The 13288-nt window shown below is 44.6% G+C and overlaps 1 protein-coding gene across 5 annotated transcripts; it reads left to right on the top strand.

The window, feature by feature from the left end:
* The first annotated feature begins 7475 nt into the window (after positions 1-7475).
* Positions 7476-12912, top strand: nags (N-acetylglutamate synthase). Of its 5 annotated transcripts, none has more exons than XR_009924367.1 (9): positions 7476-7952; positions 8779-9053; positions 9135-9348; positions 9546-9726; positions 9832-9871; positions 10011-10142; positions 10489-10671; positions 10984-11285; positions 11382-12912. XR_009924367.1 is itself a non-coding variant. In XM_062408580.1 (9 exons), the coding sequence occupies exons 1-9, from the start codon at positions 7578-7580 to the stop codon at positions 11198-11200; spliced, it is 1584 nt and encodes a 527-aa protein (XP_062264564.1). In that variant the 5' UTR covers positions 7476-7577; the 3' UTR covers positions 11201-12912. The 5 variants fall into 5 exon arrangements, 3 of the variants coding, with proteins under 3 accessions (XP_062264564.1, XP_062264565.1, XP_062264563.1); XR_009924368.1 differs by having other exon boundaries at positions 10984-11348; positions 11448-12912; XM_062408580.1 differs by having other exon boundaries at positions 10984-11159; positions 11193-12912.
* Positions 12913-13288: the final 376 nt, after the last annotated feature.

The raw sequence follows: 13288 nt of genomic DNA, 5'->3' as shown, positions 1-13288 counted from the left end.
ACCCCTCTGACAGGTTGTTTATGCCACGCCCTCTCAAGCCACCCAGATGCTGTGCTGCGGACGGAGGTTTACTGTCGAGGAGAGAACCGATGTCCTCCAGTGAGACTGTGGAGCACGAGAAGAGAAGCAGCGTGTGAGGATCTGTTTACTGATCAGCAGTAAACACCAGAACTGAAACAATAATTTATTCTTGAATCAATAAGTGGATTATTGGTGTAACCACAGTCTGTCACAGTGACTGGTTCTATAAGAGGATGAAGATGTCACTGCACTGATTTTATTCCTAATACAATTTGTATTACAAATTTGAGTTCAACGGCAAAATGACTGGGCTGAGAACTCAGTGGTTTCAGCCTCAGAGTTCAGTGGATGTGTCCTGTGGCTTCATGAAGCTCCGAGTGCAGAGAGATGAAGAGAAGAAGGTTCACGTCTCTACAGCTACTACAAATATGTCTGAGTGGAATAAACATGAGAAGTTACTAACAGGTGATAAGGTTCAGGAGGAAAGTGGCAAACAGGAGAATGTGTGTCGAGCTGCTGGTTAGAGAAGAGACTCCACACGTCTCTGATCCCATCAGCCAGAAGACGACCGGAGCTCCAGAGCTCGGCTTCCGGAGCAATTACCGTCTCCCTCGAGACACCAGGAGGACTGAGACCGAGGGGCAGCTTCTCTGTGTGTGTGTGAGTGTGTGTGTGTGTGTGTGTGTGTGTGTGTGTGTGTGCACATATCGAATGTGTCTCTGCTCTGAATCCAATCCCCAGTGCGACTCTGTCAGAAAACAGCTCACCCACGTAACTTAAAATACCCATAATCCCTCAGTGTGCCCACATCAGGTGTTTGGTTTCCCAGTTACAAACGGCCTCCAGCTCCAGCTCCCATTTGGAAGCTGATCCACTCGGAGGTTAAGCCAGTGAGACGGAGGCCGATGTCAGAACAGTTTGATTTGTCATAATGGATCTGTCTTATTGCTCTGATTGGCCTCGTCCAGTGGGTGTGGACCACAGTAGAGAGTATAGATATATGTATTTATATATATATATATTCTTTATGTATCCGTCCACATGTGGTTTGAATGATTCACTGAGCTGCTGCTATTTTTTCATACATTACATTTCAACTCCTTCACTGTAGAGCCCCCCCCCCCCCCCCCCCCCCCCCCCCACTGACTGCAAGGTGCTGTTGGCCTGTATATTATAAGTTGATCTTTATTAAACGTGTGAACAAAGTGGTTCCACATACACAGACACACACGTTTCTGGAGTTGTGTTGAAAAGGAGCTTTAGAAGGTCAAGGAGCTTTTGGACAGATTAAACTCACCCAGTGGAACATGTAGTAAAACACTTTATTTAAAAGACTTTACAGTCACACGTCATGAAGAATGTGTCTATGTTGATCGAAGGATTCTAACTTGTGAAGAGTTTATTCAAATGGTTGTGTTGCTGATTAGGTTTGTTAAGTCTCCTCTACCCCATGTTCGGCTGGTTCTATTTATTATTTATATATTAAGTGTTTGTTTGCAGGAGAGCGGGTACGTCTGCAAACTGATTCTTCGTTAACGTGTAATACATCCATGAATATGTAGAGCATGTATGTGTTAATACATGTGTATGGATGTGTGTGACATATGTGTGTGTGTCAGGGACATGTGTGTGTTTAATTGGACAGAGTCAAGGCTCAAGGATAAGATAAGATTACAGAAAATAACCACGTAACTACGGTCGCGTTGTTTTTCTTCCTCCGAGCGGATGTTTCACTTTTCAGTCTCCTCGACCTCGAGGACGTTTCTAAACAAACCGATTCAAAAATTTCAAATCTGCTTTGGCGTCAATTTGAAATTCATGGGAAAGAGAAGGATTGTTCGGTCGGACCGTGGAGGACAGAGTGGATTTGTGCAGATACGTGGTTTCTCTGGGTCGGACGGTGCTGAGGAGCATCTGGTAACACTTCTGTGTAATTGCTGCTGTGAAACCCTGAAGATCTGAGAGGAGAAGAAAATTCCAACGTGTTTTTCCTCCGTCCTTCTCCTGCCCCGTTCGCCTCCACTTGGAATTTCACCAGATTTTAGGCAAAAACAAAAGAGGCCGGTGTTCAGAGGGTAAGAGGGAAAAAAACACTTGGTTGTGTGTGTGTGTGCGTGTGTGTGTGTTCCTCATGTTGTGAGGACCTAAGGCTTCATCTATACGACTACGCTTCCATTTGAAAACACTGAAACGACCTCTGTCCACACCGACCCTGAAAACACACGCATCAAATCCAAATCACTTCATTTGAAGGTGAATATGATAATTTTCAGGTCATGGGAAGATGACGGCAGCTTAGAAGTTATGATTCTATGTGTGTGTTCATTAACCAAGAGAAGAACTGTTCTCTAATGAATCTTTGTTCCACAAACTGGTTCTCTACTTCTGTTTTACAAACAGTTTACATTGATGCTGTGTTTCTGCATTTTCCATTTCCATCAATCCAACAGTGAACAATTAAATAAAAACAAAACTTTATTATTGTTCATGAAAGTGACGAGAGTAATGAAAAATGCTATTGCATTGTTACACTTACTATTATGTGTAAAAATAGTATTGACTTGTTCTCAGATTATCTGTTTGTCTCATTCTAATTCTATGAAAAGTTAATTTTAATTGATGAATCAATTCTTTTAAAGTTTACATCGTCTAAAGTGACTGAACAGATGAATTTATCTCTTCTTGATCAATCGATGCCTCATCTGAGAAATGTATTTAATTGTTTTTATTGCTGGTTAGAAAAAACGGATGTTAGAGCATTTCAAATGCTTATAGTTCTACAAAATGAAGATTAACCCCAACGCAAAATAATATCATAAGTAACCAAATGAAATATATTTATTTAACAAACGTCTTCAGGGTTATTCAAATAAAATGCATGGAAATATGAGGTGTCAACAATATTTTTCTCAGCCAAAATCAAATTGAAGAGAACATTTATAAACCTTAACAAAATAAACAAAAAGCTAAATCAGATCAGTGAGAAACGCGTGTTTGTTTACGTCGTAGTAAAATACAGTGACTTTACCTGATGCTCTGTTTAGTTCTCAATGTTCTGTGTAGTGACATTTTAATTAGGAGATCACATGTTTGGATTTACAGAGAACAAACACACACACACACACACAGACACACACACACAGTCTGCCACCACCAGGGTAAATACGGTATACCCACACATAACCACATTTCACCAACATGTCCAACCACACCAATGAGCCCACCCGGGCTCTGCATCCAATCCGCCAACAGAGCCACTCTAATTGAGCGTTTCAAGTGGCCGCGTGGCACCGGGTGGCAGAGCGGCAGGGTGGCAGAGCGGCAGGGTGGCACCGCCGAGGAGCCGTGGGCGTGTTGTCTGCCCGGCATCAAAGCAGCCTCTCATTTAGTTTGGTGAAGAATTCTCCATTTTACACACGAGTCCCTTCTGCGCTTTGTTTGAATCCCTTTATTTCATTAGCACACGAGTGGCAGCTTGAACTGGAGCGGGAGGGAGGTGGAGCTGCCTCGGGCCTCATGGGACAGAGTGATCAGAGATACAGGGTCAGAGGTCAGGTCACTGTGAGGGACGGTCTGTGATCTAAAAGAGAAAACACTGAAATCAGGGACTCGTCAACACAACATAGGAAAAAGACTTTACCGTAGTTTCCTGTAGTAAAATCAATCTTTTCCTGTCACATCATGACGAGTGGTGGAATCATCTGCAGTGATGTCCCACAGCTCACCAGTGGTTGGACTGGGCTGATGATCATCAGGCTTCACCTGCCTCACGCTCCACCCTGATCTGATCTGACTCATTAGATATGAACACACAGTTTATTTTTTATTGGGTCATTCTCATCAAAAGCTCTCAAAAAGATTTAAATGTGCATTTTCAGGTTCTAATTTCAGCTTTATATGTGATGTGATTTTAAACCAGCAGCTGTGTTGATTTAAAACAAATCATTGTGATGATATTAGTTCAGTTTAATATGTGTTGACATTAGGAGAATAAGAATATCACCAGCAACACGATACAAATTGATTTATTTTTTACAAGCTGTGAGAATTTAGATTCTTTATATGTATGTTGGACGAAATGTCTCCAAACGTCTTTTTAAAAAAGCAAATCACCAGATAATAACTGTTAATATAAATATTAAAGCCTCTGAATTTATGGTAGTTTTTAAAGTGTTGTAAAGTCATATTATAATTTTTTTTAAGTATGTCATGTGTCTGTTTTGGCTGACCTGTATTGACGTCTCTCTTCTCCTCTGTTTTTTTCAATTTGAACAATCTCTCCCCCAAATTCTTCTGCAGGTTAAAAACCCATAAATCTACGTTATGTGTTTTATTGTGATTTATTTCTATGACTTTGTGAGTTATTATTATTTCTCCAAATGTTGGATTCTCTTTATTAAGATTGTGATGTTGCTGAATGACAAACAGCTTCTTTCTAAACATGTTCTGATCTGAAACTGTGAGAGATTCACTTTGTTGTTGTCTCGTCCACAGATCTCACAGTTCGGTCCAGAGGAGACGAAGCTCAGAGACGTCTCCTGGACGCCCTCGTGATGGATCTGTGCTCACACAAGCTGCTGCCTGTCTAATCAGAGATGTTTAATCTGCCCTCTCGCCTTCAGGAGGATGGAGGACCACAGACAGTCTGTGATTAACTGACCACCCACACAGACAGACGAGCAGACAGACGTGCAGACAGGTGGGATGACAGGGACACAGATTGATTGAAAGAAGTGAACCCTTCAGGTGTCTCGTCCTCTGACGATGACTGACTGGATGTAAAGGATGGACCAGTGGACGAGGACTCGCTCCCAGACCTTTGACAAACCAGTTCAACTGACTTAATGGGATTTAGAGGCTTCGACAAGAATATGAAACACATTTATCTGCTGAGCCACTTGAAAATGTGTTCTTTGTAAAACCCTAAGCGCATCAATCTGCTGTGGGAAGTGTCTCATCTGTTCTGGTGCAGAAAGTCTGATTCCAGTTGTGTAAAGATTTCCCAGTGACTCACACGTTGACGCCTGAAACGACATCTGAAGCTGGAGTCACTTCAGAAGCTCCGGGAGCGGATTCCACTGGAGAGTTCACTGAGCCGCATCATCATATCTCAGTTTGTGTTGACTCGCAGGCCGCCGCTCACTGTCAGTCTAACAGTGGCTGGGCCGGCTTCCAGGAGACACACACACACACACACACACACACACACACACACACACACACACACACACACACAGACACACACCCCTGCAGCCCCTGGTGTCTACTGCCCTCTACTGTTCTTCAAACTGTTCATATCTGCAGGTCGAGTGAGGACGGACGAGAGAAATCATTTCATTCAACAAACTAGAATGTGACTGAGTCGAGTTCAAACCTCCATCAAGGCCCATTTTTATTCAATATGTTTTTGCTTGTAATATTCTGAGCATTGCTATAAGAGATCCTGTGACACAAACATTCCATTGTCAGCGACTGCTTAATATAATATCTGTCTTCTTAATATGTCTGATTATTTCATCAAGATAATAGAATTCAGTGATCAGCACCTAAATGTAATGAGTTCATCTCTGACCCAGTAAACATCCTTCCACTGAATTCCATGGAAATCCGTCCAGTTGTGTTGATTCAGTTGTAATTTGTCAGCAAGTAGTAAAACTCTCAGTATTTTTAATATAACGTAGTAGAGCAGTAACTGTATTTTATAGTCAAGTACAAAGTAGCAGAAGAAGGAATCCTCCAGTAAAAGTAAAGTTCTTCACTAGATTTCACTTTGAATCAGTTAGATTTTATCATTTTATTAGTCTGTGTGTGTGGGGGGGGGGGGGGGGGGGGAGGTGTGTGTGTGTGTTTTCCTTCTTTTTTTAAACCTTATTGCTTTATTGCTTTATATCTATATTTTGAAGAGCTTGTTTATTTGGACTAAAATAAATAAATGATAGTAAATAAACAAAGTAGTGAATGAATGAATGTACATCCTTATGTTTGTGTATTTGCATTTATATTATTATTATTTACTTTAATATGAAGCTGTAACTAAAATCATGACTAAGCATTTTTATTACCAGGACATAGGATCGTCGTGTTTTGGGGATAAAGAAACTTCACTTATTTTCTTATATCTTTTATTCACACCTTGTTTTAAATGACAGTCATTCATCTTTAATAGATCTGCTGGATCGGTGATGATCGGCTGTGATTGGTCGACAGAGGAAGCCGAGGTCATGTGGAACCTGAATGAGTGACTCTTATTATTATGATTATTCTGTCTCTTTGTGAAAGTTTCCTGAGCATCAGTCGTCTCGAAGCAGTGAAACAGAACCAAGATGGCCGTCCTTGTTGGCCCCGGAGAAGAAGGGGGGGAGGGGGGGGGATGTGTTCCCGTTGCACAAAACCTTTGATCTAACCCCCCCCCTAATCACTTCCTGAACATTATACAGTACGTGCACCATAGCCCTCTGTGTGTGTGTGTTTGCCTGAGGGCACTCGGGCAGATGTAGTCCAGCCTGATGACAGACACAGATAAGGAAGCAGCAGAGACAGAAGCATGAAGACATCAGCGAGGACCAGGACGAGCTATAAATACATTTGACTTCACATTAAGAGAGAGAACCAGTGGGAACATTTCTTACAGTGTAGAAAGTGTTATTATAAGCTGGTGTTATTATGGTCTGTGGACTAAGTGCAGAGGCAGTGAACTGGAACTTTGGATGGAAATAAGAGTTTGTGTCAGTGTCACTGCAACAGACCATGTTCCCTACAGGCTAATAGTGATGTCATGAGTCTATCATCCATCCATCCAGGATCTGTAGCACGTAGCCTGTGAGGGGCCTCGGGGGGGTGGAGCCTGTGAGGGGGCCCGGGTGGGGGCTGGGGTCAACGCCTCAGTGTCCTCTTTTAACAGGAAACTACTTTTAACACATTTAAGTACAAACGCTTCTTCTTATGCAAACATCAGATTCTGACTGACTCGTACAATCCTCCTGATCCACTGCTCTTTATTAATAACATTTCATATAAACCACTGCAGGGAAAGGTGCATATATAATCTACATACTCAGAACTTTCTTAATTCAATTTGTAATATTTGCTCTTATTCTATTGTCTTTTCATATTTCTGTATTTTCTCATCTTTAATTATGTTAAACTTATTTTATAAAATGTCTTTTAACAACTTCATTGTGTTTTTCAAAGACCCTGAATTCTTCACCTCTCTTTGTTTTATTAGTATATATATTTATATTATATATTTTTACTATTAATTACAGTAAATGTGTAATTGCAGGTGTTTTGTGTTTTAATATCTGAAGCACTTTGTAAACGTACTTTCTTAAAGTTCAATATAACGAGGTTATTAATATTAAGATGATAAACGTGTAGTTTGAGGGGAATCTTACCTCCGACCCTCCTTTGCTCAGCGGCATCCCGGCAGCGGCTCCGTGTTCCGGGTGATGAAACCTGAGAAGTGCCGACTCAGCAGCAGCCTCACCCCGGGGACCTGCCCCCCCTCCCCCAGCTTCCAACCAGCCCCGGGGAGACTGAGCCCTGAGTCCCGCAGCATGGCCACAGTGAACACCGGCTCGTGCGGCTCTCGGGCCGTGGTCCTGGCGGGGAAGTATCTGTCCGGCCCGGGTGTCCCGGTACCGACCCAGAGCTCCGGGCTGAGGCAGCGGAGGTTGTTGGGTCCGCACCCCCGCATGGTGAGCTCCGACGCGGCCGGGAAACGAGGCAAAGCCGCGGCTCTGGCCCAGCAGGAACCCCCGGGAAACTGCTCCGCCGCGGAGCGACACATGCCGGCGAACCGGAGCCTCATCTACCGGGACGTGAAGGCTTTCCTCGGCGAGGTCGGCGGGGACCCGCGGGAGGCCCGGTACTGGCTCACCCAGTTCCAGAGGGCCGCGGCCGCGCAGTCCCCGGCCTTCGCGGTCCTGGAGGTGGGTCAGCTCACCAGCTCGGGTCCTATTCACCTTTATATGAAGAATAAAGATAAAGATTAAATCCTGTTTGATCTCTGGGGGAGTTTCATCTGGGAGACTGTGGTTTTATTATATTAACTTGTTTAATATCATATTGCATTTTCCTGTAGAAGCCTCGAGTCTGTAAATTATACAGCGTGTTTAAAAACCTGTTTTATTATGTTTTATGTTTTTATTCAGTAGAAATACTACATTACCCACAATCCTCCGGTGGAACGTCTGATTGGATGAGCTTCCTGTTACCATGGAAACGTTCTCCATTAATAACTTCTTCAAGTCACTTTGGTTTTTAATATTATCAAGTTTATTTTTGATATATTTGGATTCAGTTTGACAAGTTACTGTTATAGTTATGATCATTTAGCTTTAGATAGATCAACAGATAGAAGACAAATATAAAATCAGATTTAAAGATAAATAACTGAAGCTTCACAAAGTTGTGCATTGGACTAAAATATTAAACATGTTAAATAAGTGTAAAGCAGATGTAAGTGTATCTGAAAACAAGAGCAAAACTTAAAATACAAGACTAGAGATATGAAAAATACAAAATAGAATAGGATAAACAGCCGTCAGCCTGTTAATGTGTTTAATATGTTTATCACTCTTCAGTTTGTGTCTCTTTGTGTGAAGAGAGTTTGTAATTTGATAAATCTGACTCAAGTGTGTAAACGTTGGTTCTTCTTCCACAGCAGAGGTGATGACCTGCTTGTTTTGTTGTCTGATCAAACTCAGCCTCTTGTTGATTCCTTGATTCTGATTGGCCGGGGCGTGTCTCTCCCAGGTGGACAGCTCGGTGACGGACAGCAGGGACATGGTGCAGAGTCTGGCCTTCGGCCTGTCCTTCCTGCAGCGGATGGACATGAAGCCCGTGGTCGTGATGGGCTGGTCGTCCTCTGAGGGGGCGGGGCCTGCGGAGGCCGGGTCCCGGTGCAGCCGCGGCCTGGTGGAGCGGAGCCAGCAGCTGACGGAGGCTCTGCAGCAGCACTCGGCCTCCGTCCTGCCCTTCTTCTCCGCCGAGTCCTTCCTCCTGCAGCACCAAGCCCCACGAGGAAGCAGGTGAGGGCCTCAGGTTCACGTCACCTAGCATCCATCGTCTTCGCTGTCTTCACACCCGTCTCCGTCCCGTCTTCTTCCCAGTGCTCCTCACTACGTCGCTGTGGACACCAGCCTCCTCCAGTGGACCCTGGACTGCGGGACAATCCCCCTGGTCTGTCCCGTGGGCAGGGACGCCCGAGGCTGCTCAGTGATGCTGGACCCGACAGAAGTGACGGCAGCCATTTCTCGAGCCCTGCAGCCGCACAAGGTCATGTTCCTGAACAGCTCAGGAGGCCTCCGCAGCCGAGACAGCAAGGTGACCTCAGCTGGGCTGCAGATCCCAGAGTCCACACCAGTCTGGAGACGGTGCTGGTTCTGTTTGGGTTGAAGCATCCGGGCTGGATTCAGTCTGGATGAGCAGAAACTGAGATGTTTACAATCAGCACCATCTTCTGCTTCCTGTGTTTTCCACCATATCAAACTTCTCCTGAACATCTGTCTCTTCTGCTGCAGGTGCTGGGAACTGTGTCGCTGCCCAGCGACCTGCCCAGTCTGTCCCAGGACGCGGGTCTGAGCGCCGCGGAGTGCCACCGGGTGGCGACCATCGCCCGACTGCTCAACCAGCTGCCGGCCGAGTCCTCCGCTGTGATCACCTCCGCCAGCACCATGCTGACGGAGCTGTTCAGCCACCGAGGTGAGGACGATTCTCCCACATGCACACACACACGTGCACGGACTCTAAGGTGTGACTTAGCATGAGGTTAAAACTGCTTCATCTTGTCTGCCCCCCCCCCCCTAGGGTCGGGGACGCTCTTTAAAAACGGAGACCCCATCCACCGGTGAGTAGACGTCACAAACACAAAGTTCTAATTTGAGTCTTCAGCCTAAATTCAACCCAGAATCTGCTCCTTTTAGACTTTGTCCCTTTGTGTGTGTGTGTGTGTGTGTGTGTGTGTGTGTGTGTGTGTGTGTGTGTAGCTACAGCTCTCTGGATGGGATCGATGTGGAGCGTCTGATGCTTCTCATCAACAAGTCTTTTGATAAAACTCTGAGGAGAGAATACATCGAGTCGCTAAAGGGACGCCTGCACTCGATCTACCTCTCTGAAGGGTGAGTGATACTGTTACAGATATTAACAAATGTCTTGATTCATAACCTGCTCATAATTAACACTGCTGTGTCCGAGGGAGGCCCTGGGTATGTAGCTGCCTCTGTCCACCAGGAGGCACTGCAGGGCTTTTCACCTGCCACAGGACTTCATTCATTCAAAGCCTCTGTTGTTGGGGAGTATGACTTGGTGGAAGATTAAAATGTGGTGTGAATCTGAGTAAAGGGGAAGATCCAGGGATTGATTTGACTTCTTTAACATTTACACTTTTCCCAGAGAACAATTCACTGATATTGATGAAACGTGATGTTAAGGAGCTGATGTGGACGATCTCTCTGACTCCTCCAGCTACAGCGCCGCAGCCATCATCACCATGGAGCCGGTGAACAGCGGCACGCCCTACCTGGACAAGTTCGTGGTGAGCAGCAGCAAACAGGGCCAGGGCACCAGCCACGTGCTGTGGGAGTGCATCAGGCAGGACCTGGGCAAACTGTTCTGGAGGTCGAGGGCCACCAACAGGATCAACCCGTGGTACGACACACACACACACACACACACACACAAACACACTTTTTTGAAGGGTGTCACTCATGACTGAAAGTTCACTGCTTCAGTTTAAAGTGTTCCCTGAGGATGCGATGCAGTCGTGCAGGTCGGCTTGAACACTGGGACGTTGTATTTAAGTGAAATGCATTGAAGACCAAAGTTTTCTCTCACTTTTTCTTGCCACTGTACATTAAGCTCTGTTCACTTGTTGTTTCTTGATTTACTAAAAGCTCTGATGTCTGATTACATCGTGAATCTAACTCCACCTGCTCCGCCTCCTTCTCTCTGTGCGTCCAGGTACTTCAAACATTGTGACGGCAGCTTTGTGAACGGGCTGTGGACCGTCTTCTGGTTCGGCCTGAAGGACATCAGAGATTCCTACGAGCTGGTGGAGTACGTCGAGAAGCTTCCTGACTCGTTCCACGACTCCTCCTCTCTCAGCGCCGCCGGGCAGCTCCCTCCTCCGGCTGCAGGTTCCTGAGCTGCTCCTCCTCCGGCGGCTGCAGGTTCCTGAGCTGCTCCTCCTCCGGCTGCAGGTTCCTGAGCTGCTCCTCCTCCGGCGGCTGGAGGTTCCTGAGCTGCTCCTCCGCCAGCTGCAGGTTCCTGAGCTGCTCCTCCTCCGGCTAGAGGTTCCTGAGCTGCTCCTCCTCCGGCGGCTGCAGGTTCCTGAGCTGCTCCTCCTCCGCCGGTTGCAGGTTCCTGAGCTGCTCCTCCTCCGCCGGTTGCAGGTTCCTGAGCTGCTCCTCCTCCTCCGGCTGCAGGTTCCTGAGCTGCTCCTCCGAGCGGCTGGGTTGCTTTAGGTTTTTTATCTTCAATCTGAGACACAGTTTTCTCAGGTTTTTGCTCTTACTGCTCTTTTTCCCAGTTCTGTTTTTTGTTGGTTTCCACTCCGGCACTTAAAAACCAAAGCTTGCTCGTTGTGGACGATGACACACAAGCTGTATTTTGATAAGCTAAAATCATTCTTAATCTTTTTAGAGCCAGGTGTAGTTCTAAGTGACTACACACCCGATACTTGAAGTTATTTCACACTTACATATTTTTGTTCTGGAGCCTCGGAGCCGTGGTACATTCACTTCAGGGTCTTAGTCTCACACTGAACACAGTTGTGTGATGTGTTCTGTGGCTGTAGGGGGCGCTAGGTATTAACCTGGAAACCTGACCAATCAGCGAGCTCACATTGATTCATGCACTGGCTGTCTGGTCACGCCCCATCCAGACCGACTTCCCTCCATAAAATAGTCGGACCAATACAATACGTACAATACTGATCCAAAACAATAATCTCACCGGGGGGGGGGGGTGGATGCAGTGACCGACTGAGGAGCGACCAATGGGAGTCTCAGACACAGCTGAAGTCTGTGACTGTGAAGGTTTATCCTCAGAGGAGAAGAACTAACAGCTGGTTTGCTTTCTTCCAATCTGCTGCGTCGCTCAGTTCTTTGCTCTGATTGGTCGTCCGGCTCTTCTGGGAATCATAAACAAAACAAGATATTAAACCACTTTTCAAAACCATTCAAGAATGTGAAGTAGTCTGGAGATATCCGGCCAGCTATTTCACATTTCAATACAGTTACTGTGTGTGTGTGTATGTCTGTGTATGTCTGTGTGTGTCTGTGTGTTAGAGGTTCAAGAATCATGTACCTGAGTCAGATGACCTTTTTGTTTTTATTTAAATAAAAGCAGATGAACATGCTGCTAGTTTACTTACAGTCTATTTATAGATATCAGTACTTGTAATAATTTCATATTTTTCATGCATAACTTTGATAAGTTATAAAACTTACAAATACAATCATGGTATCCATGGATCTTAAAGTCAATCTTAGCCAATTAAAGTCTTAAATATTTGCCCATGTGCATTCAACACTTACACATGTGTGTAGTTTTCATTTGAAATATTATCTTGATAAGACTAGGTTAGTGTTGTCTTGGTTCAGGCTCATGTTAGAGTTTCATTGGAGCTTCAGTTTGGTTCTGACGTGTTGTTGGATCAGATCCCTGCAGAATGGTGAGAAACATGCTTTAGTTTTATTCTTTCTCAGATGAAACTGTTGAATTTTTGAATTTTGTGGTGAATCCATTTGAAAGACAGGACACGACTACACACCTGCTGAGCTGAGAGATGAATTAAAGAAAGATGGTAAATCTGATTATTCTCAGTATCAGGTTGTGACTGTTTGTAGAAATCATCAGAATAAACCTGGAATCTTTACTTCAAACAAATGACCTTTGTATTTGGTTATTTCTTCTTCACATGTAAAGATGAAGTGTGTGTGTTCACTTCCCTGGCAGCGTCCTGCCCTCAGGGTTTGGTATTATTTAACTCTACATGTATTAAATTGTAATAAACATCAGCTTCTAGTGAAATTAAATGTGAAAATTATATGACAGAGGACTAATCAACAGAAATAAAATGACCTTATAGAATTACATTACATTACATTATAATTACAAATAGATTTTATGTGCAGTAAAGCCACTGTTTGAAATAACTGTACAAGAAACCAGAGATTAAAACACCACAGCAGATTATATGCATAATTAATATTCTACATATAATATACAATACATATAAACAGGTTGATAACTATGAGATAGT

Source organism: Platichthys flesus, chromosome 16 (assembly GCF_949316205.1).
Source record: "Platichthys flesus chromosome 16, fPlaFle2.1, whole genome shotgun sequence".
Taxonomy (NCBI): Eukaryota; Metazoa; Chordata; class Actinopteri; order Pleuronectiformes; family Pleuronectidae; genus Platichthys; species Platichthys flesus.
Note: the sequence above shows the minus strand (reverse complement) of the source record. Positions and strands in the feature narration are given on the sequence as shown.

Bases quoted from the DNA above. Each gene is read 5' to 3' on its own strand.
- nags (XM_062408580.1), top strand. From the start codon at position 7,578: ATGGCCACAGTGAACACCGGCTCGTGCGGCTCTCGGGCCGTGGTCCTG. The intron at 7,953-8,778 runs GTGGGTCAGCTC...TGTCTCTCCCAG, and splicing joins CGGCCTTCGCGGTCCTGGAG to GTGGACAGCTCGGTGACGGA. The intron at 10,672-10,983 runs GTACGACACACA...CTGTGCGTCCAG, and splicing joins ACCAACAGGATCAACCCGTG to GTACTTCAAACATTGTGACG.